This window comes from Culex pipiens, chromosome 1 (genome assembly GCF_016801865.2).
Source record: "Culex pipiens pallens isolate TS chromosome 1, TS_CPP_V2, whole genome shotgun sequence".
NCBI classification, from domain to species: domain Eukaryota; kingdom Metazoa; phylum Arthropoda; class Insecta; order Diptera; family Culicidae; genus Culex; species Culex pipiens.
In genome coordinates this window covers 125258756-125284780 of record NC_068937.1, presented here as the reverse complement: position 1 = coordinate 125284780, position 26025 = coordinate 125258756, and the positions used below count along the sequence as shown (strand labels likewise).

General features: G+C 39.6%; 2 protein-coding genes across 7 annotated transcripts in view; one reads left to right on the top strand and one right to left on the bottom strand.

Moving 5' to 3' along the window:
- The window catches only part of LOC120414262 (dedicator of cytokinesis protein 4), a 90809-nt gene that overhangs the window by 47539 nt on the left and 17245 nt on the right, over positions 1-26025 (bottom strand). For both annotated transcript variants that reach the window (XM_039575372.2, XM_039575373.2), the window contains exons 2-3: positions 14337-14575; positions 14096-14244 (exon numbers count right to left, since the gene is read on the bottom strand). In XM_039575372.2, coding sequence (XP_039431306.1) covers positions 14096-14244; positions 14337-14575 — 388 coding nt within the window. The remainder of the gene's footprint in view (positions 1-14095; positions 14245-14336; positions 14576-26025) is intronic.
- LOC120414264 (innexin inx3) lies at positions 1642-9627 on the top strand. Of its 5 annotated transcripts, none has more exons than XM_039575378.2 (7): positions 1642-1909; positions 6207-6420; positions 6487-6914; positions 6987-7103; positions 7162-7286; positions 7350-7675; positions 7810-9627. In XM_039575378.2, the coding sequence occupies exons 2-7, from the start codon at positions 6258-6260 to the stop codon at positions 7848-7850; spliced, it is 1200 nt and encodes a 399-aa protein (XP_039431312.1). In that variant the 5' UTR covers positions 1642-1909; positions 6207-6257; the 3' UTR covers positions 7851-9627. The 5 variants fall into 5 exon arrangements, with proteins under 5 accessions (XP_039431312.1, XP_039431311.1, XP_039431315.1 ...); XM_039575377.2 differs by lacking the exon at positions 1642-1909 and adding an exon at positions 4730-5342; XM_039575381.2 differs by lacking the exon at positions 1642-1909 and adding an exon at positions 5386-5675.

Sequence of the window (26025 nt, the reverse complement as noted above, 5' to 3'; positions counted from 1 at the left end):
GAAACAATGGCGGAGGAGCAGCTGTCGTTGGAGTTCGTCCAGTGTCGTCTCCTCGACGAAGAGATCAAGCGCGGAGGAAAAGGTGTGGAGTTGGTTACCCCCAAGCGGGAGCCGGCTGCCTTCGTCGGAAAGCCGTCAGTGAAAAAGTGGAAGTGCTTCGCGTGCGGGCAGGTGGGCCACAAGGCGGCCGAATGCCCAGAGAAGGAGGAAAAGCAGTGTGCGAAGAAGAGTGCAGTGAAGAAAGAGAAGAAGAAAGGCAACGCCAACATGACGGAGGAGAAGAAGGAAGAGAAGAGAAGTGTGTGCTTTGTTGCTGACGAGTGCGGAGAAAGCAAAAACAAAGTGTTGTGGTTTGCCGACTCTGGTGCTTCAGAGCACATGTCAAACGATAGAAGCCTCTTCGAATCGATGGAACTGTTGGCTGAGCCAATCGAAATCGCTGTGGCACTGAGCGGCAAGACCGCGACTGCGAAGTACTCGGGAACGATCAAGATGATCGCTGTGGCCAATGGCGAAGAGTGTGAGTGTGTCCTGAAGAAAGTGCTGTACGCGCCGAGTCTCCGTTGCAACCTGTTCTCGATCCGCAAAGTGGAAATGGCGGGAATGGAGGTTGTGTTCAAAAGCGGTGCGGTGAAAGTGCTTGCGGGCTCTGAAGTGGTCGCGTGTGGAAAGCGCAAGGGTTGCCAGTACGAGATGGAGTTCTACCCGCCGAGTGAGCCAACGTCGTCGATGTACTCGTGCGGTAAGATCAAGAAGAACTTCGAGCTCTGGCACCGGCGCTTCGGCCACCTGGGTGCGAAGAATCTCGAGAAGATAGTGCATCAGGAAATGGTCGAAGGAATGAAAAAGTGCGAAAGTGGAGACGAGACCATCTACTGCGAGCCCTGCATCGAAGCGAAGCAGACCCGGAAGCCGTTCGAGGATGGCCCCGGGAGGCGGTCCAAGCGCGTGCTGGAGATCGTGCACACGGACGTGTGCGGGCCAATAACACCGGCGGGGCACGACGGATGCCGATATTACGTCAGCTTCATCGACGACTGGAGCCGTTTTGCGATGTTGTACACGATGCAATCGAAGGACCAGGTCTTCGAGTACTTCCAGCTGTATGAAGCGATGGTTACAGCGAAGTTCGGTGTCAAGATCTCGCGCCTTCGCTGCGACAATGGCGGTGAGTACCACAACAAGAACTTCGAGGAGTTTTGCCGACAGAAGGGTATCCAGATGCAGTTCACCGTGCCGTACACGCCAGAGCAGAACGGCATAAGTGAACGGTTCAATCGCACGGCGATGGAGAAGGCTCGGTCGATGCTGTTCGACGCTCAAGTGGATACGAAGTTCTGGGGCGAGGCCGTCGAGACTGCTGCGTACCTGGTAAACCGCAGCCCAGCGAGCGCCATCGAAGAAGGTAAGACACCATTTGAACTGTGGGAGGCCGCAAACCTGACAACCCCCGCACTCACACACCCGTCCGCAACATAATCCCCTACACGGGCAAAGGAATGCCAACTCCTCACCAACACCAACACTCCCGCCGCAGGCACTCATTGTGGTGAATTTCTTGCGGCACTCATATCTAACACGCACACACGCTCACCCGCAGTCGCCCGAGCAACGCGGATCGTTGCTGGCCAGCGCACGAATCAGTCCCAGAGAGACGCTCGTGCGGTGTGGAATGGAAGCGATCAAGTAGGCGCTGGCTGTCAACGACGAATGCTAGTGCGCGAGCGAGCGAGAGAGAGAGAGAAAGCAAGATCGAGAGAGAGCGACGAGTCGGCATTGTCATTGTGGTGACGACGACAACAACGGCACGTCAACAATAGAGCGTTGTTTTTGTTTGTTTGTTTGGGGGGACGAAAACCACGCGAAACGACGACGGAAGACGCGAAAGTTTTGTGATTTTTTAATTTGTGTAAGTGTGTGCGTTTTGTTGCAAGATTTAAAAGTAGTTTTGACAAAAAACGCTGCTTCGCAGCAGCGGAAGCTGTTCATCATAGGCAGTGTCTCTTGGGAGAAGAAGTGCACGAAGATATTTATGGATTTGTGGAAGCAAGCGCCATTTTTACGCACATCTGTGAACGCATCAGGGATTTTGGCGTTTCGGCGAAAATATGGCTGTGTTGTGGCATGAAAAGTAACGCAAACGGAATTGAAGCAGCATTTTTAAAAGTTTATGAATGAAAGTTGTCGGGGAGAAGAGATCGAATTTCTACCTGGAAACAGCGGCTAAAGCAATCACTGCATGTGGAACCGGTGCGGGGTGACAGCTGAAGCCCTTCAGTACAATCGACCTCGTAAAAGGATACATCGTCGGTCATTGGGAAAGAAAATGGCGTAAATACACGCCGGGAACGTACACGAGCAAAGCAAGGGGCGAGCGACCCCTCTTGTTTGGTGTACCTGGAACCATGCTTTGTTGTCCGTCCATCAACGAAACGTGGCTTCTTTTTGTTTTCGTTTTCGACTGCTTGATAGAGAGCGGAGAGATGATGAAATGTTGCAGGAGTTGGAGGAAATATGCCGAACCGAAGTCGATCGACAACGCTTTTTTGATGAATCACTTAACGATGGAAGGAAGGAGCTAGCGGACTGCACAGACAGGGAACCTCATTTCCATTTTATTTAGGAACCCGCCGGGTTCATGCTCAAGCGTTTAGCTCCGATTTGGAAACGTTGACTCGGTAACGATAGCCGATGCTGGTATTCCAATTTCAACGAGACGCGGGTTTTAGACGAAACCGCTGCTGCGGGTTCTACGAAAGTTTCGTCAGCAACTCCGACTCCGGTAGAGTCGTCGGTCGGCAGTGTGTCAATAAACGCGCTAGGTGATAAAGTGCCTCGTTGGGCAAAATTATAGGGTAATTTGAACGGGGTACGACGGTAGCTTCGACGAAGCCCTGGCCGTCGAACCACGCGTCGCCAATTAGCCCTCGGAGTTTTGCAATCGCAGCGAAATTATACGGTCGCTTGGGTTCCAGCAGTCGTCGTCCCAGCCGCCATCGAGACTAATGGATCTGGTGTGTCTCCAAAGAGGGGTGTGGAACCACGGAGCCAAATGTTCACACTTTGTGTATCTTTTGTTTATGTTTCCATCCCATAAACATATCGTCACAAGAATAAATAAATCAACAGCCAGACTGAGCGATCTGCGACTTGGGTTGACGAAGCACCCTATAGGAAACGTCCAATCAAGCCTCGACACCGTCCATAATCCGGCTCATCGGGCTCATACATAACAAGTTGACTTAACTGTTATCCCGTTTTGCTGCTGTTGTTGTTTTGTTTGAGAAGCGTGCAACCATGTTTTCTCTCCATGGATCATAATAAAAATACAATGTTGCCGTGTTTTTTGTCTTCCATCCTCCGCCTGCTGCTCCAGCTTCCTCGGTCGCGATCACCTCGGCGGTTGAAGATGCGAACCAAAGTGTGGAGAGTCTCCATCGCCGTGAACATATTTTAAAGCCACACACAGAAAATGCACATACAGAATAGGAGAGCAAACACACCAGCACAACAACAAAAAATACACGAAAGACATCGCAAAGCGGAATATGCGCGACCATGTTCCCGTCCGTCCTGCCCGTCGTCGAGCTGCCCCAGATGAAAAAGCGATTGTGCTGGGCTTTGCGGGCACACATTTTCTCACGATCGCGCTTTCTTCGCTGTTGGCTGTTCAATATTCTCGAACACAATAAGCGCGCCGCGATCGAGGCCGATCGTCGGCTTTGACAGCTACTGCATGACGGCAGCGTTGCCAGGCGCGACCTGGTACCACTACTGTGCGTTGGCCAGAGGTCGCTCACGGTCTGCTGGACGAGATTATCCGCGCGCGAGAGAGAGAGGAGGTCCGGAGGTTAAACTGATAATGACGCAAACAGGTTTTGAGGCTTGAGCGTTCAACGCAAGTATGCGTTTGCGAACCCCGAAAGTCACCGAAATGAGTTGGAGAACTCCATTTTGAAGTTGCTGCGCCTGGAGTTGATCTTGGCCATCCCCCGAGAGATGTTCTGAATTGGATGATTTGAACTGAATTGTGCACCCAGCTGCACATCTCGGCCGTGTTATCTGTGTGTCTCCAGCTTCAGTGACGAAGCTCGTACGGGGGATTAATTTAAGCCACTTTATGACGCTCGGAGAGGCTGAACAACTGTTTTAAGGCTTGTATAACTATGAATGATAAAGCACACACGCTCATCTTCATCCACGGCGAACAGTCGGTAAACAACGTCTCCTGCCGGAGACGTATTCCGAGTACTTGTTCGGCCCTGCAAATGTAAATTACAACCTACTGACGTCGAAGACGTGCCTTTGTACGCGCGATCACGACTTCTAAGCGTAACAGCTGAAGTTGATTTCAAGCGACAACGAGAGGCAATAAACTATCAAAGTTGGGAATTCTGGACAAACAAACTAGACGGAACGCTATCACTGAGTAAACTTTTCGGAGCAACGAAATGGGGATTTACCCCGCGAAGCGTCACGTCTGTTGATCTGTGGTTTGCCTACCGAGCACCTGAGCACTCATTACCATCCGGTTATGGAGCGGTCTAGATCGATCGATATCATGTTGTGTAACATTCAAATGACATCGAACAGACCTGAAGTTAAGTGGAGTACTTCTGAAAACGTGCTGGTTTGTTTCCAAACAGCCGAAAATGATAAATCCATCGAAAAAAGCGATTCTCAAGTGGCGACCTTCAATTCCAATTGCTACCCAGGACCAGCATGACCTTCTACGGCACCCGGAAATCCGGGTTCATTGCAGCAATTAAACATATGGCCCACTACGGAGCTGCTACAGAAGCAGCTCTATATTTACAAGCTGCTCAAGATAAACAACAAAGGCCATTACAACACACGCTGTGGCCCGTCCTCGGTCCCACAATGACGGAGTAAAGTCCGTCAGCAAGTTCTGTGCAACATATGTGTGTCATACGAGCAATTATCGGGATGATCATAAGTGAGTCAGCGACCAACAGTGAAGTCGTTAACCGATGATTGCAACATCTCTCCAGAACTCGGACGCGCGTGGACAAAGACTCCGTTGAGCTGTGATTCGGGCTGGAATTTGAATCTGCCTCAATTACACGCAGTCAATTGGATGTCGAGTGTGGGTGGCGGCGGCGCATACGCGACAAAACTGAATGAATCGTTCCCATTGAAGAGTGGAGCGCGATTCAGTAGTGCGGTGACAACGTCGGGACCAGCATCAGCCCGCGAAGGGAGTCTATGACCCCGTTTCGTGCAACTCGCAAGCTCGGTGGACGAGCGCGTGAAGGGGAAGAAAGTGTTACAAGCGTGTGAGGTGTGATTAGTTCGGGCCAATACGGGCACACCTCGTGAGGGTAATTACGTAACCGACGTCTCATTAGCCTAACTAATCGCGGAGTCGTACCTCCAGGTCAACCCAGTCTAATTGCTACTTATTGTGTGCGCGACCGCGAGCTGTGAGTGACAGACGACAAATAATCGGAAACGTATCGATCGAGCTTCAAAGACGTTTCAATCCAGATGAGAAGATCAAGCTCCCGATCGTACTCAACCGAGCGATTCGCCACACATCCACGCTCAAAAATCCAGCCAATGTAATCCGTTCAACCGTAACCACACGACGAACGGCTCCGCTGAATGCTGCTGTGTTTTGCATAAAACCTGTTGTGCCGACCTATTCAAACACGGTAAAACAAAAAACAACAATTCGACGCGACACAGAGTCAACGCGGTTGAGCCGTTGATTAGCCGCACTCGTGGCCCGTTACTCTGGCTTAGCCCGAGACTCGCAAAACTAAAACATAGCGATAAGAGTGAACCGGTGTGTACAGAGAGTTCGCAGCGCACACAGGAAAATCGCCACACGATGGATTTGACATTGAAGAGATTGCTCCGGATGACACTTTAATCATCTTGACTCTGCTCAGTGTCCGACCAGGTGCTGCCTGGAACAATAACTCATAGCGAAGGGTCACGTGCCGATCTTTTTGTTTCAATCAACGTGGCGTGACGACGGTAGTTGCGGATAGCTGCGGGTGTCGTGCACATAGATTCTAATTTCTCCACCGAGTGACAGTGCGCTAATTAGTCGCGGACGTTCTGCACAGCAGCAGAACAGCGATCAATTAGTTTTCATGACCATAAATCTGCCACTCGGGAATGCGACGAAATGAGTTTGGCAGAACTTGGAGAACTAACCGCGAATCTTTTCGTTACAGATCGCCGTTCTGAAGAGGTTGTAGTCATTTGAGGCCGACAAATCGATCGCAATGGCTGTGTTCGGACTGGTCTCGTCGGTGGCCGGATTCATCAAGGTCCGGTACCTGATCGACAAGGCCATCATCGACAACATGGTGTTCCGGTGTCACTATCGGCTGACCAGTGCCATACTGTTTCTCAGCTGTGTGCTGGTGACGGCGAACAATTTGATTGGTGAGTACGCGCGATAGACCGTAACCGAACCGACTCATTAAACCGCAATGGTTTTTTTTGTAACAGGTGATCCGATTTCGTGCATTAACGACGGCGCTATTCCCGGCCACGTGATCAACACGTACTGCTGGATCACGTACACTTTCACGCTGCCCGGCCAGCATGGTCGCCAGATCGGCACGGCCGTGGCCCAATCCGGACTTGGAAACGAGCACAACCAGGAGCGGACGTACCACAGCTACTACCAGTGGGTGCCGTTCATGCTGTTCTTCCAGGGAATCCTGTTCTACATGCCCCACTGGATCTGGAAGAACTGGGAGGAGGGTCGCATGCGGCTCATCTCGGACGGACTCCGCGGAACGATGACCCTGGGCCAGGAGGAACGCAAGGGACGCCAGTCCCGACTAGTTCGCTACCTGATAGAGAGCATGAAGACGCACAATAGCTACTCCTTCGGATACTTTTTGTGTGAGGCACTCAACTTTGTCAATGTCGTAAGTACCTTCAATGAACCCTGTCTGCGGTAAACTTAACGAGGTGGGTCTGACCAATCTTTCATTTGACAGATTGGCAACATCTTTTTCGTGGACAAGTTCCTCGGCGGCGCGTTCATGACGTACGGTTCGGATGTGCTCAAGTTCAGCGAGCTCGACCAGGAGAACCGCTCGGATCCGATGATTGAGGTAAGATCCATACGTCTATAACCCATTGAGCAAGTACTGATTAGAGTTCTTTTTGCAGGTCTTCCCTCGCGTAACCAAGTGTACGTTCCACAAGTACGGAGCTTCCGGAAGCATCCAGAAGCACGATGCCCTCTGCGTGCTTGCGCTGAACATCCTCAACGAGAAGATCTACATCTTCTTATGGTGAGATTTCCAACCAAAAACCCCGTAACCTCAAACGTTACTAACACAAATTCTTTCCCGCAGGTTCTGGTTCATCATCCTGTCGGTGCTGTCCGGCCTGGCGATCCTGTACTCGGCCGCCATCGTGATGATGCCGACGACGCGCGAAGCCGTCCTGAAGCGTCGCTTCCGGTCGGCGAGCTCGTCCCAAATCGAGAACCTGATCCGCCGGATCCAAATCGGAGACTTCCTGATGCTGCACCTGCTCGGGCAGAACATCAACGTGACGTCGTACTGCGAGGTGCTCCAGTCGCTGGTCGGCGTCATGGACGAGGAACGGCCGGGCGACACCCCGTCCGCACCGTCCACCCTCGAAATGGCCCCAATCTATCCGGAAATTGGAAAATTCGGTAAAGAAACAGAAACGTAGACATTTGGCACCCCTCACTCCTAAACATTTTCAAAATTCTCAAAATTTCGACCCAACCGCAAGCCTTGTTTTCCGATTTCCTCCCGCTCTAATCCACTTTCTACCGTTCCACAGGCAAGGAAAAAGAAGCGCTGCACCAGGAATACGAAGCATAGGACACAGTGTGTGTGTGTGTGTAGGCCACAGAGAGCAAGAAGTGAAATTTAAACGCAAATTTCAGAAAACTAGAGTTTGAGTGTGCATGATCGAGAAAGAGAAAGAGAGAGAACGAGATAGGGAAGTTAGTGGTAGTCGGTGCAAGAATGTGAACGTACGTGTAGTGTGTTTTCCGAATCAACAAGTGCAACTAGCGAGCTACGACACATTCCCAGCTTCCGGAAGTAGAAGAAGGACCAAACGCACGAGGGTAGAGTGCACGGAAACCAATGTTTGCATATGTTTGTGTGTGTTTGGAACTCACGAAGCCTTCCAGTTTTACGAAAAGAAGAGATCGTGTTTTAAGCGATCCGTCGAAGGACTACTACTGTTCAGGTTGTGCGATTTCTTCCGGAACACCAAATCACTGTCAAAATCGAATCAATCATAGGAAAATGACAAGACTGTCTCTTTTAAAACTTATATATTTTTTAAACGCTGCGTAACAAAAAAGCCTAGCCTATAGAGTGGAACTACTTCAGATTTTAGTTTATTTTTGGATCAAAATTTACTGTTTACCTTCTAAACTTATACACAGCAAGTAGAGTATTAAAAAGATATCGAAAAAGCCGACCCTCATCGTGATAGTATGAATAATTGATAAACACACTCGAAAAAGAAAAAAAAACAAGTGAGAGAACGGAGATAGAGAAGAACAATATTTTCAAATTGCCATACAATATAAGACACAAACACACACATACATACAAGCGAAAGCACAGACACACACTAACACTGAGACAGGAGCAGAATTAATTTAAAAAAAAACAATAGGCTAGAATGAAACGCGATACAAAACACGTGCAACTCAATACACAAGAATCTTCGTTAGTGCTCAAAAAAATAACAATCATCCGTAGAATCATTAGGAAGCATTTATCAATCGAATTTCACACACGTCACGCACACTAACACGATTTCGAAACAGTTTAATGCAACCATTCGCGAGTAACCTCATCTCAAATTTTATAAAAAAAAAGAAAGCTAAATTTCATCATGCATTTTAATTTGTAACGAATTTGTTTTTATTTTAAACAATCATCATTGCATCGGTAGAGACGAAAACAACTCCCAACTTATTTTTTCCCTTGTTTTAGTAGATAGAACAATTTTAAAAAATTGCAAAACGAGCGTTTAGTGAGCTGCCTTAAGACAACAAACATATACCGGTGTGTAATATGTACACATGTTAGGATGCAAAAGTCTCATCTCATTAGATTTTAGGACGGAAGCGAAAGGAATAGAGCCAAGAGCTTTTAGAATATTCTTCTGTGCATTTTTTTTAACCATGCTCTAGTTCGTAGGTATATTTTCTTCTCCAACCAACAACACACTCTTCCAACCCGAACCGACATCATATCAAGAAAACGCAACTGAGCGCGCAAAGCAAAAAGACAATCTGCAGGAACGTAGGCTGGGCGATTGAAGCTGTTTTTAGAAGTTTTTGCCCCTCGGAACAAACTTACTTTTAGTAGAACCGCAATGAAGTTAGGTTGAAAAATTTGCATTTAAATCACTTTTTCAAACAAATGACAATAAAGAGACACATTCCAGAGCAAGAGCAATCTCGAACGGGGAGCGTAAGCTTGTAAAAATGTCTTCAACTGCATTTATAGAACACAGTGATCGAAAGAGCATAAATACTACTTCTTTGGAAAAAATAAAACTGGCAAGAAGGGAAGAGAAATTTTATTGTGATAAGATTCCTGATAGATAAATAAAATGTTTTATAAGAAATACTATCGGTTTTGATATTCTATAACAATTCGAACCAAATTACAACCCAGGATCCTACAATCGTATTTTAGTAATTACCGTTGGCTAGAAGAAATTCCATTTTACTACAAGGTTTCGAGCTCAAACTCAACCCACTTCAACGAATTATCTCTGCGATTAACTTTACGCACTCGCAAACCTGAATAATGACAAGATCCAGGCCTACTCCGGCCGTCGACCCGAGTCACGAAAGAATACGCTCAGAGAGGAGAGAATCTAACAGAATACCAGCGCGGCACTCTTTTGGCCTGCACTAGCACAATTTTCCGTCAATTAGCATTTGGCATGGTGGAAATTGCTGTCAAATGTGTCTTTGATGTTGTGTAAAAAACAAAATTTAAAAATATTATTGAAAGCATTGATTTCAAGCAATTGTTAATGTGATCAAAGCAAAACCAATCGCAGACTATTGAGCGACATAGCGCAATCGGCCCGAGTGGAGTGAGAGATAAAGCAAAAGAGAGAAAGTTTTCAGTAACGAATGGTGCGGAAGTCACAAACGGTAGGAATGAATCAGAGCCGTTTTGCGTCGCATTCGATTTGTGCTCACGAGTGAAAGGGTCTGTTTTGAGCTATCAGGACCCTTGGTATAAATTATCTTGACTGTGCATATGCGAAATCCACTAGAGAGCTTGGCCTCCCACAATCCGGATGATTTACATTTTAAATCGATACTACATTAAACTTTGTGGCATTTTTGAAGATCATTGAACGCCCAAAAACTTTTTTTTCGTCAAAAAAAAATGCCTAATACATACATAGATATTATGGAAACTGATGATTGCAGAACAACTGGACAATGCATTTTAAAACACCTTATTCTTCCAAATTTTGAAACCGTGGCTTGTAATTTAAATTATTGTATCCTTTTTTTTATTGTTTTTGTTTTCTTTTTATATTTCTTTATTTTTTTCTGTTTGGATTGATCTCACTATTAGGCCGTTGCAAATATTTTTCAAAGTTTATGTCGCATTTTCTGCAATGATAATCATTTTTAACATGTTTGGGCTGGGTTAAAAACATTTTGAATTTTTATGATTTTCCAATGTACAGTTCCGCAAAAATAAATTTTCGTCAATATTTAGGTATTTTGGAAACTAATGATTGCAAAACAGCTGGACAGGTGTATAATGCATTTTTAAACACTTTTGCATTCAAAAGTTTAAGCCATGGCTCGTGAACTATTTTTTTTTTATTTTTTTGCCGAAAAAACGTATTTTTCCTCACAAAAAAAGAAAAGTTTTAAGTTGTCTGCCATTTTTCATTATTCGACTGTACAAAATATTGCAACATGTCAATTAAGGGGTTACATACATGTAGATATATTAAACAAAATTTATTAAATCCGCTGAAAAGATGATTTCCAATCACTCCTGAAATTTCTTGAAGATATTTCATGATTAAACTGAGTTAGAGACGATTTAAGTCATTGTTGGAATTCGAGCGAGAAGAAGGAAAGCATTTCTCGCTCGCGAACGAGGGAGAGAACTTGTAGTACATTTCTCTTCTCGCTCGCGCTCGCATTTTCGTTCGCGTTCTCGCTCTCGCCGCGAGCGCTCGCGAGCGCCTCGTGCTAGCCGTTTGCCCCAAGCTAGCAATTTGTTTATTAGGCTTATGAATACGAACCAGGCGATGGTATAGAGGTGTAACTTCAATCGCTGTGTTGTTTTTTGTTAGTTTCTAAAACGTACAACTTCTCGCGAACGGGCAATTCTGGCTCGCGAGAAAGCCCGTTCGCGAGCGGAGGAGAGCAGGGGCAATTGGTGAGTTTCTCTCGGCAGCTCGAGACTCGCGGCGAGAACTCGAGAGAGAGAAAATTTTCTCGCGAGAGCTCGATAATACCAACACTGATTTAAGTTAAAAAATTTGCCATGTGCAATGCGAACTGTCAAACTTTCTATTCGGTTTTCTTAAAACACCGAGTTGTTTTACGGGTGCCACGATATCTCGAGATAGGATGAACCAAATTGGTTGAAATTTGGGGTAAAGACTCTCAAGACATAACCCGTGTGCCCAATTAAAAAATTATGCTTTTTTTAAAAAAATCTTTTTTTTAATTAACTTTTTGAAAATCGGCCGAAAATTCCCGGGATTTCCCGAAAAAATATTTTTTTTACAAATTTCCCGGGAATTCCCGAAATTTAAGCAAATGTACACATTTTCTATACTTTTCGAACCATTTTTTTAGATGCTCAGAGAAAAATAAATGAAGATGATTTTGTTCAATTAAGTTTATTTTATAGCTCATATAAAATTAATCAGATTATCAGACACTTTGACATCGGATAATATAAATTTTTGAAGCTACGGGAAAATTAAGTAAGCTTTTTCAAGAATATTTGGAGTTATTTCATAAAAAATATATTAAATTAAGAATTTTTACGTTTTTGTTTACCATGATCTAATGAGTTGAAAATCAATTTGGTATCTTAACATTTTTAAAATAGTTTTGTGCAAGAAGAATTATTTTAATTCGTTAAATACCTGGTATGCAAGAAATTAAAATATGTAGTAAAAGAAAAATGGAGCACTGGTGTAACAATGAGTGTTAGAAGGTTAAATATCAAAACATGTAAAACTGATTGTGACATGATGTCAATTCCAAATATTTGAAAACATTGATTTGTTTGAATTAAAACAAACAAGAGAAGTTTGATTTTTGCATTGCCATTTTGTCCATAAACTGAAACCATTATGACTTTTTTTTAGAAAAGTTGAATAACATAATATCTGCATGTTTTTTTTCAACTTTTTGTATCAAACCACGCTCTCTTTTACTGGTCACAGAGGCAAGAAAATAGTTTGTATGATTGTGGAGTATGGATTCATTTTAGGGGAAATTCTCCTAACTCCATCCAATTTGATATTTTTTTCCATTTAAACAACTAATTTTGCAAAACTTTTAAAAGTAACTTGCTTGCTCACTTCTTATTGAGCTATCTATCACTCTATTTCAGTTGAAATCGCCTTCAGTGAGTTGTAATTGAACGTCAAAGTGCTGACTTGCCTACATAAGAGGTACGACGGAATTAGATGCTGTTCCACTACTCACTGTCTAATTACCTTACTAAAAAATGACATTATTTTGATTTTTTACATGCAGTTTTTTATGATTTTTTACATGCAGTTAAGATGTTTATTGATCTTCACACTTGTTTTAGCCCTTCAGTCGCTGTTCTAAACAACTTAGTTGCAGCAGAACCAAGATCAAAATAATTTTCAATAAATTTAAATTTCCCGGGATTTCCCGGAAAATTGGTTGAAAATTTCACGTTTCCCGGGAAATTTGTAACCCCGGGAAATTGGACGCTCTATGCACACGGGATCAGTTTGACGAGTTTTCACCAAAATTTTGAGCTGATTTGGTCAAGGCAGTGTTGAAATATCGTGGCACCCGATTTTTGAAACTGCTAACTTCAAATAGCCATATCTCGGCAATGATACAACCAAATGTCTTCAAATTGTTTTTTAATTAAATAAAAATGTATAATTTAATGCCTAGAATACAGATATGAAAACAAGTTGAAGTGAGTGATCATACCGGCCTCTGACTTTTTGCCAATTTACATGTATGTAACCCCTTAATGTACTTTTCGAACCTACATTTACAATTTTAAAATTTCGTGTTTTTTTGTAACTTTGCAACGTTATTTTTAAGGAAATCTGGCAAGTGTTGTAAAACAGAATGGAAAGAGAATGCTCATGCTGGCAATCACAAACAAAGAAAACTCACAAGCTATGGTGACGATCGTTTTACTTTCTGATATTTTGATGAATCATCAAATGATAGTTTTTTCTATCACTCATTGACAACAGTGCGATGGACCAACTACAGTCACCTTGGAACGAGCTGTCATGTAAAAATCTACAGGGACATTTTTCAATCTTGTATTTTAAAATTTTCTATCTAGTTTCAGTAACGCTAGCATTCACTGATTAAAATTATTTAAAAATAAGAAACAAGAAACTTTTGTAATATTTTACCGTCTTTGTAATTTAGTTGTGCTTGGTCGTCACTTACGTAAAGAACAGTTGATTGCCTACCTGTAGGCGATTTTCATTTGCTCTCTTCACTTTCGGGAGAGAGTTTAGAATGTGATGCAGCAAAACTGACTCATGTGTTAGTCAATTGAAATTAAAACTAGTCATATTGAAAAAAAAATCTAAACTTGAACCAAACCATCCTTAAGAAATAAGAATCTTAATTTGTATCGGATAACATTGATTGTGAATTTTCAACCCAAATTTAAGTAGCTGAGCAGAGAGCATTGATTTAAAAAAAATATAAAATATAAATATTCAATGAATTTTATCACTGCCAATACGAAATCCATTGCCTCTCCATCGCCAATGTAGCAATCATCGATGAATTGCAATTCCGAAAATAAAAAATATCAAATTACCGATCAAAACCAAAGCCCTTACTTACCGATTTCCCCAGTCAATCTTGGAGATGACCTTCATCTGGAGGTCGTACGTTTGGTCCTGGGTGAGCGTCGCCGACAGCAGCTCCCGCCTGCTTTCCAGCAGGCCCAGCATCACCTTCCGCAGCGAGGTGAATTTGTATTCTTCGCGTTCCTGCAGAAAACGGAAAACCCACCGGCGTCCCGATCGGATTAGCATACAATCATCGATTTGGCGCACGTGCCCTGCCCTGCTCCAACACTTACCACAAACAGCTTCTTCCAGATCTCGGACCACTCGCGCAGCACCAGGGTGCACTCGCCGACGACGGGATCGAGCTTGGCCGTCCGGGCCTGGATGTACGTCTTCGGGAAGAGGCCAACTTTGCGCGGCTTCCGGGGACACGTGCCCCGGTACCAGTGCGTCGTTTCCTCGAGGATCTCGACGAAATCGCCCACGTCCAGGGCGAGCCCGTGCGTGACATCGCCGTGCCAGTTGTGAATGGCTGTAGAGGGACGGAGAGAGGGGTAAAGAGTTGAATCATTTCATTCACAACTTTTACTTTCGAAATCGATGCGGGTTGAGGAGGAAGGAGGAGGGGGTGTGATGTATGGGGTGCGCACGTGGACTGAACGGGTTCTTAACCGGTTGAGATCGTTTGAGGCAAACTGAGCGAGAAAGAGGTAGAAAATACTGAAACAGACACGATCATAGTCGTTAGGGGATTGGGGTTAAATGGGTCAGAATATCTTAGAAATTGTTTATTACCAGAAAGCGAGATTTCGAAAATAATAATCAAACATCCTAATGTATTTGTCGATAGGCCAAGTACCCCATACACCCCCATTAAGGTATACACAGTTTTCTCAGTTCAAATCAGCGTCAAGAGCAACAACAGCAACATTCTATGAATCCGTACCGACTCAACCGCTAAACAAAGCGACTAAGCACACACTGAAATGGATTAAGTAACACCAACCCGCGTACTACACACACACACACACACACACACTAATGGATCTAATTCCGACCGCGTTCCATATCTTGCCTTCCTTCCTGCTAATATACTCTCCATTTTGGTTCACGTTCGCGGTGAAAGATCCCGACCGAAAGGCGGACCCCGGACGCGGACCATGTGATAAACAAATGGATTTGGCAAGCCGAATCTGCCAACAAACAAGCATCGGCATCGGCGGTTATATAGCTTTAAAGTAGCAACTCGGTGGTGGGTTGGTTTTGTTCTCAGAAATGATCAAATTAATCATCGTTCATCCCGACGACGACGACGACGACGGATGGTCGTTGGAAATGACTCGGATGAGATATAGTTGCTCTGTCATTAGTAGAAGAGTGACAGTTAGGATGAAGATTTTTTTGAATATCTCTTATCTTAACGGTTTAGTTGAAATTGCTTGAAACTTATTATGGAAATCTTGGAATCAGAATAAATAGGCAGATGAGCTCTACATCGCTTATTTCAATGCTCAAGTGATGGATAACTTCAGAATGACTCACTCTACATATTCGTCGAGAAAAGTCATCTATCAAATGACAATTTTTCCGCTACACTTGATGGGTGGGAATGATACGATTCCCGTGACTTGTCTAGCAGCTAGGGCATTGCTTCCCATGTCACACACATCATCAACAAGTGTCCCAAGTGGCTGTCTGGATCGTCGGGAGCAAAGCACTCCGCATTTGGTTTGGTTTTTTCGTGCATGTTAAACGGTATAGTTGCGTCCGGAAGGGAAAGGCAAATTTAGCTATTAGTTAATGGCTTTCTGGATATGCATTAGCAAATTAAATATTCAAGAGACGGTAAAACACAGATAGTATATGCCGTACAATTAACAAAAGGTCTGTTTCTTCAGACTTTGGGTAAAAAAACGCTTTGATCTAGAAATTTGTGCAGAATTCACTCAAACTTACTGTACAAATCAAATGAGTAAATTCTGTCACTGTTTGAAAACATCCAAAGGTTTTGCCTTCCTCACCTTACTGAGGAAAGGCTATAAAATCACTCGAAAAATGAACTAATTAATTTGACTTCGTAGACCCACCTTCACGTATACATATCGACTCAGAATCATGTTCTGAGCAAATGTCTGTGTGGATGTGTGTAGGTGGGTGGACAAAGAAAATGTCACTCGATTATCTCCGGACTGGATGAACGGATTTTGACCGTATTAGTCTCATTTTTTTCATAAAATTATTTTTATTAGGTCCTTTTCGGTACTGGGACCTGGTTAGGACCGAGTCGGCTTTTGTAATTACATTTGACTTAATAATTACAGAGGATCTTGTGTGTAAATGTTAGTGGGAGGGGAGCCGTATTAGTCTCATTCGATCCGTCTTGTCTCATTCGATCCGTCTCATAGGTCTCTATTTAAAATCAGCAAGTTTAGATAAGTACTTCAAAAGTTATGCTAAAAAAATGATTTTGGCGTAAGTCCGAAAGATTGTAAAAAGGGTGGTTTTTGCAGAAAAACCTATCATATTATACATTTTCAGAAAGGTATTAAAAAGCCCATGCCCAATGAGCCCATAACATCGAAGATCCAACAACCCTATCAAAAGTTATTAGCACTTAAGTGTTATTTATACACTTTTTGGAGGCCGGATCTCAGATATTTCAATGAAAATGATGTCCGGGTCTATCATGCGACCTGTCGTTAGTTAGATAATCGAAAGACCTTCCTAATGAGCCTAGAACATCAATGATCTGACAACCCTATCAAATGTTATTAGCACTTTAGTGATATTAATACACTTTTTGGAGGCCGGATCTCAGATATTTTAATGAAAATGGTTAGATAATTGAAATACCTTTAAAATGAGTTTAAAACATCGAAGATCTGACAACCCTATCATAAGTAATTAGCACTTAAGAGTTATTTATACACTTTTTGGACACCGGATCTCAGATATTTCAATAAAAATGATGTCCGGGTCTATCATGCGACCTGTCGTTAGTTAGATAATCGAAAGACCTTCCTAATGAGCCTAGAACATCAATGATCTGACAACTCTATCAAAAGTTATTAGCACTTTAGTGATATTAATACACTTTCAAATGAGTTTAAAACATCGAAGATCTGACAACCCTATCAAAAGTAATCAGCACTTAAGTGTTATTTATACACTTTTCGGAGGCCGGATCTCAGATATTTCAATAAAAATGATTTCCGGGTTCATCATGCGAGCCATCATTTGTTAGATAATCAAAAGACCTTTCAAATGAGCCAAAAACATTGAAGATCTGACCACCTTATCAAAAGTTATTAACACTTAAGTGTTATTTATACACTTTTTGGAGGCCGGATTTCAGATATTGTGATAGAAATATTGTCTGAATCTTCCATGCGAACTATCGTTGAATAGATATAGACCTTGTGATGAGCCAGAAATATTGAAGGTCTGCGAGCCCTATCAAAAGAAATGAGTAATAAAGTTGATTTGTCAAACATGTTAAGGGGGAATGTTGCTATTTTTACTGAATGTATTGACTTTATGAATGCGAGGAAGGCACCAACCACCTAAAGGTGAATTAAGTAACTTTTTTTTCTACATTTTCATTTGTCACTATTTATACAATCCACTGTTTATAATCGTGTCTTTCAGGAGACTTGGTTTTAAAGTAACTGAAAAAAATAATCACAGGAACAACCCTAACAAATTTCATTTCATTTTTTTTTAACAAATTTTACCCGAAAAAATCCGAAGACGAAAAAATATCTAAAAAAAAACATTGAAAAATCTTGAAAACTACTTGGAATACATTACTTAATTGCTTAACGATAATTCCAGTCATAGCTCACCAAGTCGCGATGGCCTAGTGGTTAGCGTTTTTGCTTACCAATCCAAAGGACGGGGGATCGAACCCCGACTCGAGCGACTTTGATTTTTTGTTCATGTTCAGAGTTTCAAGATTAATATTTCCTATACTTTCTCGTTGGGAGCAGATGGGCATCGAACCCAGAACTCACAAAACCGTACAGGCTGTATGTGAAAAGTTTGGAACTTATATAAAAATAAATTTGGTCAAATTATACCAAAATCTATATAATTTGAGCATGATTAACGTTACAGAAGCTGGCGCTTTGAATTTGGGACATTTCTGGAGTTTTTTTTGAAAAGGTCCAATAAACCAAATTTCCAGTTTTTGCTTTTTGGGTGTTTTTAGAACCGCCTTGAGTCAGTGGTATTGAAAAACACCCAAAAAGCAAAAACTGAAAATTTGGTTTATTGGTCCTTTTCAAAAAAAAAAAACTCCAGATTTATGCGTACAGGCTTGGGTGCTGAAAAACAAAGAATGCCTTACGTAATTTTTGAATGATCCCCACTAGTACAGCTGTAAACATAAACAAAGTAGAAGGATATGTTAAAGCTCAAGCATGAACTTTTTTGTAGCTGGAGTGATATATTTTGAAACATTTTGGGCTTTTTGATGTTTCCGTTTCATAATAAAATGAAGTGTTCGATAGATTTTTATTTTATTTTTCACTCGAGTATAAATTGATTTAAAAGATCAGCTGAATGGGAGTTACACGCGTTTAAATCAAGAGGGTGCTGTATCCTATCCCTCGCCTAGACCGGACCAAAATCTATGATAAAGCTGTCAGACCAGACTGTCAGACAAAAGAGTAAAAAGTAAACAATCAAGGTCTTTGTCGTAGGTGCACACAAATCATAACAATAAAATTTTAAAAAGAATTTTATTTTTTAATTTAATAACTGGTTTTGGGCTGCATAATTAAATATAAGCCAGAAAATGATTAAATAGTGCGGCGTCCTGTACACCGACAGTTAAATAAGCAGTCCACCAAAATTTTTGATCACGTTTTCGGTTTACACCTGAACAATCTTGAAATTATTTATGCGGATTTGTGATTCCTCTCGTTCCATCTTTCCCTTGGTTTAAATGGGACGAAAGGCCATAAGACCAATCTCGTACCGACCCTTTCAAATGTTGCTCCAGACATAATGTTTTTTGCGAGCTCTTTTTTCTTAGAGATGTAAACAAACTTTGAATTCCATCAGGAATGTATATTTTAAAGATGTAATGATTTTAAATTATTGAATTTAGGGGGAATAACCCCATTTTAAGCCTAATAAGCGGTCGTGTTTGAACGATGCTGGATAATCTGGAGTGTTTCTTGAAATTTACTAAAACCAAGTACACCAACGAGTAGAGCAACTTTTTGTGAACATTTCTGTTTATTTTCACTTTTACTAAAAGATATTCTATTGCTTTTACAAGCATTTGAAAAGAATATTTTCAAAATGTATCCTAATCAAACGAATGCATTGGGCCACACACATTTTCCTATTTTCAACTAAGTTCTTTTTTTTCTTCCAGCGCTCTTTTGGGTCTGCTTAGTGCTGCCAAAATTGATGAAATTTTAAGCGAACACTCACGAAAAGTAGCATTTATAGAGAAAATTTCCTGGCATCACTGGCTCACTCCAACAGGCGCTGCTGGTGGTGTTGGTAGCCACCCTTTGTTCTTTATTTGCCTTCGCTTCTCGCTCGGTTTTCTTCAGCCTTCGATTGGAATGGGTCGTCAAAATTGAAACGTCAAAAGACTTGGCGCGTTTGTTTTTTTGATGGCGCTTGCTAATTATTTACATGTTTCGGGATTATTTTTCAAGTGAGTGACCAACTAATGTGCAAAAGAACATGTTGCCGAAAGTTGGGGGCAGTTTTGTATCGAAAGCGCCGTGAAAAAGTAAGCGAAAGTGAAAAGTTGATTTTGGCGATATTCATTAAGCGTTTGAGGGTTTCTCGCGTGTGTCACTGTGTGTGCCAACAAAATGATGAGAAATGGTCTCGCAAAATAGAAATTATGATCAAAAGTGCATTAAATTTGATCTTTTTGGCCAGTAAGTGGCATACATTTGCTTGCTTTCTCGAGGCGGTGCTGTTGCAGGTGAGTTTATAGCCTTAATAGTATTTTTGGAGCTTTAATCGAGCATCAAACTCTCCATGTGACGAAAATAGGTGTTTTATTGGAAAGGGTATATTTCCCCTACTAAGTCAACGCCAAAATAGGGTAGCGTAAGCAGTATGATAGTTTTTTTTACCAGATATTATAAATAAAATTCTTCACTTATGTGTCAGACGTTTAGTAAGAAACATTTTCATCAAGTTAGTAAAATTTTGCCTATGAAAAAGCAAGAAAACATTCACAATTATTCACAATATGATTAACCGATTAACGTCACGCGACATTGTTTTACTTATTTACTGACGCTTGATTAAACAGACTAGAAATGCTGACCTCCCTTGACCATCATCGTTTGAGGCAACCGCCATGTTGGTGATTCATCAACTTTGCTGTAAACAGCGGCCAACGCTGCTGTAATTCGTACTGTTTTTGTTTTTCACTTGCAAACAATAACAGTTAGCTCGCGTCATTGGAATAGCGGCGCGCGCGATCGCTATAAAATTTTGACAGTTGTGCCACAATGGCGCTTCCCGTAAACAAACAGACAGGGGAGCAGTAACAAATTGAACCAGGTCGCTGCAAGGGTCAACCTCTTTCAACTAGCCAAGTCGCCCACGTTCCGCTTCAACCCGAAACGGGTGCCGCGAAATATGACTAACTAAATTTTGAAGTTTTTTTTTGTGTCACCATTTTTGGCACCACCAACGAAGTGCGTACAGTGACGGAGAAGTATTTAAGCAAGATAAACGGTCGGATTGGCCTTTTCCGCTCTTTTTTTTAGTCGTTGTTGGTACAATGAAGAAGAGCAATATTCCAGAACTGGACCCTCGACAGTGAATGAAATTTATTAATTGACAGCATTGTTTGGCTCGTTAACTGCACCGAGCGAAGCCGTTAAGTTATGATGATATCATATGGGATGACAGTAGGGAAATGTCTCACGCCATAATGGCGTCGAATGCCATAAAAAAACGCAAACGCTTGTGTCAATCGTAACGCTCATTTAATTTCAAACAGGGTTCCCCCGCCCGGCACAAACTACATCGAAAAAGGCAGTCCGGAATCGACCATGTAAGCATAAAAAAGAAACTTTTGATTCTAAAGTGTCACCGTACTTGTCGCTGCCACATTTCCATAATCTGCGCATATGAAAACACTTTCGGGCAGGTTCCACTTCCTCTTAGGGGGTGCGTGTGTGTGTGTAAGCCGGGTATGTGGCCCCTACTAATGGGTAGGTCGTATAAGTCGCGTGCGCGAGTCAGAATTTATTGAACTGACAATACACTATGTATGAAAATGAAACATAATAAAAATAACCTACTGTTTTTGTTTGTTTTGTTGCACCGGGTGTCTTGCTTGGAAATACACTCTGAAGAAATGGATTCTCTTTAGATTGATTTATGAACGCAACATTTCACAAAGCAAATCACGAAAAAATGGTACGACTTTTGTGAATGGTGCATGTTTCGTTTGAAATTCTCCTTTTTTTATTCTTTTGCCGTTTTATTGGTTGGAGAGAGTTTTTAGTTTTGAGCAGTTCTCTCAGATTTCGGTCGTTAGATTTTTTTTGTATTTTTTTATCCGACTGAAACTTTTTTGGTGCTTTCGGTATGCCCAAAGAAGCCATTTTGCATTATTAGTTTGAAACATATAATTTTCCATACAAATTTGGCAGCTGGCCATACAAAAATGAAGTTTGAAAATTCAAAAATCTGTATCTTTTGAAGGAATTTTTTAATTAACTTTTTGTCACTAAAACTTGATTTGCTGATAAACACTATTTTATTATTTTTTATTTTTTTATATGTTTTAGAGGACATCAAATGCCAACTTTTCAGAAATTTCCAGGTTGTGCAAAAAAACCTTTTGGCGATTTATGAATTTTTGAATCAATACTGATTTTTTCAAAAATTGAAAAATTTGTCGCAAAAATTTTTCAACTTCATTTTACGATGTAAAATCAAATTTGCAATCAAAAAGTACTTTAGTGAAATTTGATAAAGTGCACCGTTTTTAAGTTAAATCCATTTTTATGTGACTTTTTTGAAAATAGTCGCATTTTTTCATTTTTTTTAATTAGTGCACATGTTTGCCCACTTTTGAAAAAAAAAAAATTTTTGAAAGGCTGAGAAAATTCTCTATATTTTGCACTTTTGAACTTTGTTGATACGACCCTTAGTTGCTATGATATTGCCATGCAAAGGTTTAAAAACAGGAAAATTGTCGATATCTCAGCAACTTTTTTTTTTTTTTTTTTTAATTTATATTTATTCAAATTTCTTTTCCATGTACATTCATTCAGTTAAAATATTATTGAGTGTCCAATCACAAACGATGACTTTTCACCTTAATTTTAAATACTAGCAACTTTCATTTATTCATGAAATATTGTAGCTTTCGCTATTCAGTGATTTCAAATGTAGGAGGTCCTACATGTACAAAAGGGAAAAGGGATACCTTAAAACTAACTTATAAACTATATATATCTCAGCAACTTATGGTTCGATTTTCAATGTTAAAACATGAAACATTCGTGAAATTTTTCGATCTTTTCGAAAAAAATATTTTCAATTTTTTTAAAACCAAGACTAACATTTCAAAAGGGCCAAACATTCAATATTACACCCTTCAAAAATGCAAAATACAGAGAATTTTCTCAGCTTTTCAAAAAAAAAATTTCAAAGGTGGGCAAACATGTGCATTAATTTAAAAAAAAAATGAAAAACTGCGACTATTTTCAAAAAAGTCACCTAAAAATGGATTTAACTTGAAAACGTTGCACTTTATGAAAATTTCACTAGAGTACTTTTTGATTGCAAAATTAATTTTACATCGAAAAATGAAGTTGAAAAAATTGTGCGACCAATTTTTCAATTTTTGAAAAAATCAGTACTGATTCAAAAATTCATTACTCGCTCAAAGATTTTTTGCATAACCTGAAAATTTCTGAAAAGTTGGCATTTGATGTTCTCTAAAACATATCAAAAAATAAAAAAAAAATAATAAAAATAGTGTTTTTCTGCAAATCAAGTTTTAGTGACAAAAAGTCAAATTTTGTCACTAAACTTGATTTGCTGAAAAACACTATTTTATTATTTTTTATTTTTTTATATGTTTTAGAGGACATCAAATGCCAACTTTTCAGAAATTTCCAGGTTGTGCAAAAAAACCTTTTGGCGAGTTATGAATTTTTGAATCAATACTGATTTTTTCAAAAATTGAAAAATTTGTCGCAAAAATTTTTCAACTTCATTTTACGATGTAAAATCAAATTTGCAATCAAAAAGTACTTTAGTGAAATTTGATAAAGTGCACCGTTTTTAAGTTAAATCCATTTTTATGTGACTTTTTTGAAAATAGTCGCATTTTTTCATTCTTTTTAAATTAGTGCACATGTTTGCCCACTTTTGAAAAAAAGAATATTTTTGAAAAGCTGAGAAAATTCTCTATATTTTGCACTTTTGAGCTTTGTTGATACGACCCTTAGTTGCTAAGATATTGCCATGCAAAGGTTTAAAAACAGGAAAATTGTCGATATCTCAGCAACTTTTTTTTTTTTTTTTTTTAATTTATATTTATTCAAATTTCTTTTCCATGTACATTCATTCAGTTAAAATATTATTGAGTGTCCAATCACAAACGATGACTTTTCACCTTAATTTTAAATACTAGCAACTTTCATTTATTCATGAAATATTGTAGCTTTCGCTATTCAGTGATTTCAAATGTAGGAGGTCCTACATGTACAAAAGGGAAAAGGGATACCTTAAAACTAACTTATAAACTATATATATCTCAGCAACTTATGGTTCGATTTTCAATGTTAAAACATGAAACATTCGTGAAATTTTTCGATCTTTTCGAAAAAAATATTTTCAATTTTTTTAAAACCAAGACTAACATTTCAAAAGGGCCAAACATTCAATATTACACCCTTCAAAAATGCAAAATACAGAGAATTTTCTCAGCTTTTCAAAAAAAAAATTTCAAAGGTGGGCAAACATGTGCATTAATTTAAAAAAAAAATGAAAAACTGCGACTATTTTCAAAAAAGTCACCTAAAAATGGATTTAACTTGAAAACGTTGCACTTTATGAAAATTTCACTAGAGTACTTTTTGATTGCAAAATTAATTTTACATCGAAAAATGAAGTTGAAAAAATTGTGCGACCAATTTTTCAATTTTTGAAAAAATCAGTACTGATTCAAAAATTCATTACTCGCTCAAAGATTTTTTGCATAACCTGAAAATTTCTGAAAAGTTGGCATTTGATGTTCTCTAAAACATATCAAAAAATAAAAAAAAAATAATAAAAATAGTGTTTTTCTGCAAATCAAGTTTTAGTGACAAAAAGTCAAATTTTGTCACTAAACTTGATTTGCTGAAAAACACTATTTTATTATTTTTTATTTTTTTATATGTTTTAGAGGACATCAAATGCCAACTTTTCAGAAATTTCCAGGTTGTGCAAAAAAACCTTTTGGCGAGTTATGAATTTTTGAATCAATACTGATTTTTTCAAAAATTGAAAAATTTGTCGCAAAAATTTTTCAACTTCATTTTACGATGTAAAATCAAATTTGCAATCAAAAAGTACTTTAGTGAAATTTGATAAAGTGCACCGTTTTTAAGTTAAATCCATTTTTATGTGACTTTTTTGAAAATAGTCGCATTTTTTCATTCTTTTTAAATTAGTGCACATGTTTGCCCACTTTTGAAAAAAAGAATATTTTTGAAAAGCTGAGAAAATTCTCTATATTTTGCACTTTTGAGCTTTGTTGATACGACCCTTAGTTGCTAAGATATTGCCATGCAAAGGTTTAAAAACAGGAAAATTGTCGATATCTCAGCAACTTATGGTTTGATTTTCAATGTTAAAACATGAAACATTCGTGAAATTTTTCGATCTTTTCGAAAAAAATATTTTCAATTTTTTTAAATCAAGACTAACAATTCAAAAGGGCCAAACATTCAATATTACACCCTTCAAAAATGCAAAATACAGAGAATTTTCTCAGCTTTTCAAAAAAAAATTTTTCAAAGGTGGGCAAACATGTGCATTAATTTAAAAAAAAATGAAAAACTGCGACTATTTTCAAAAAAGTCACCTAAAAATGGATTTAACTTGAAAACGGTGCACTTTATGAAAATTTCACTAGAGTACTTTTTGATTGCAAATTTAATTTTACATCGAAAAATGAAGTTGAAAAAATTTTGCGACCAATTTTTCAATTTTTGAAAAAATCAGTACTGATTCAAAAATTCATTACTCGCTCAAAGATTTTTTGCATAACCTGGAAATTTCTGAAAAGTTGGCATTTGATGTTCTCTAAAACATATCAAAAAATAAAAAAAAATAATAAAAATAGTGTTTTTCTGCAAATCAAGTTTTAGTGACAAAAAGTCAAATAAATAATCAACAAAAATTGTTTAACGTGTATATTTTTATTTTCAGTGTAGTCCATATCCATACCTACAACTTTGCCGAAGACACCAAATCGATCAAAAAATTCTTTCAAAAGATACAGATTTTTTGAATTTCATGCATCATTTTTGTATGGCCAGCTGCTAAATTTGTATGGAAAATAATATGGACAAACTAATAATGCAAAATGGCTTCTTTGAGCATACCGAAGGTACCAAAAAAGTTTCAGCCAAATTAAACATTACAAAAATTAAACCGATTTCGTAGAGAATTGCTCTTTTTTGTTTTTACTTTTTAGTTTTTAGTTTTTAGTTTTTAGTTTTTAGTTTTTAGTTTTTAGTTTTTAGTTTTTAGTTTTTAGTTTTTAGTTTTTAGTTTTTAGTTTTTAGTTTTTAGTTTTTAGTTTTTAGTTTTTAGTTTTTAGTTTTTAGTTTTTAGTTTTTAGTTTTTAGTTTTTAGTTTTTAGTTTTTAGTTTTTAGTTTTTAGTTTTTAGTTTTTAGTTTGTAGTTTTTAGTTTTTAGTTTTTAGTTTTTAGTTTTTAGTTTTTAGTTTTTAGTTTTTAGTTTTTAGTTTTTAGTTTT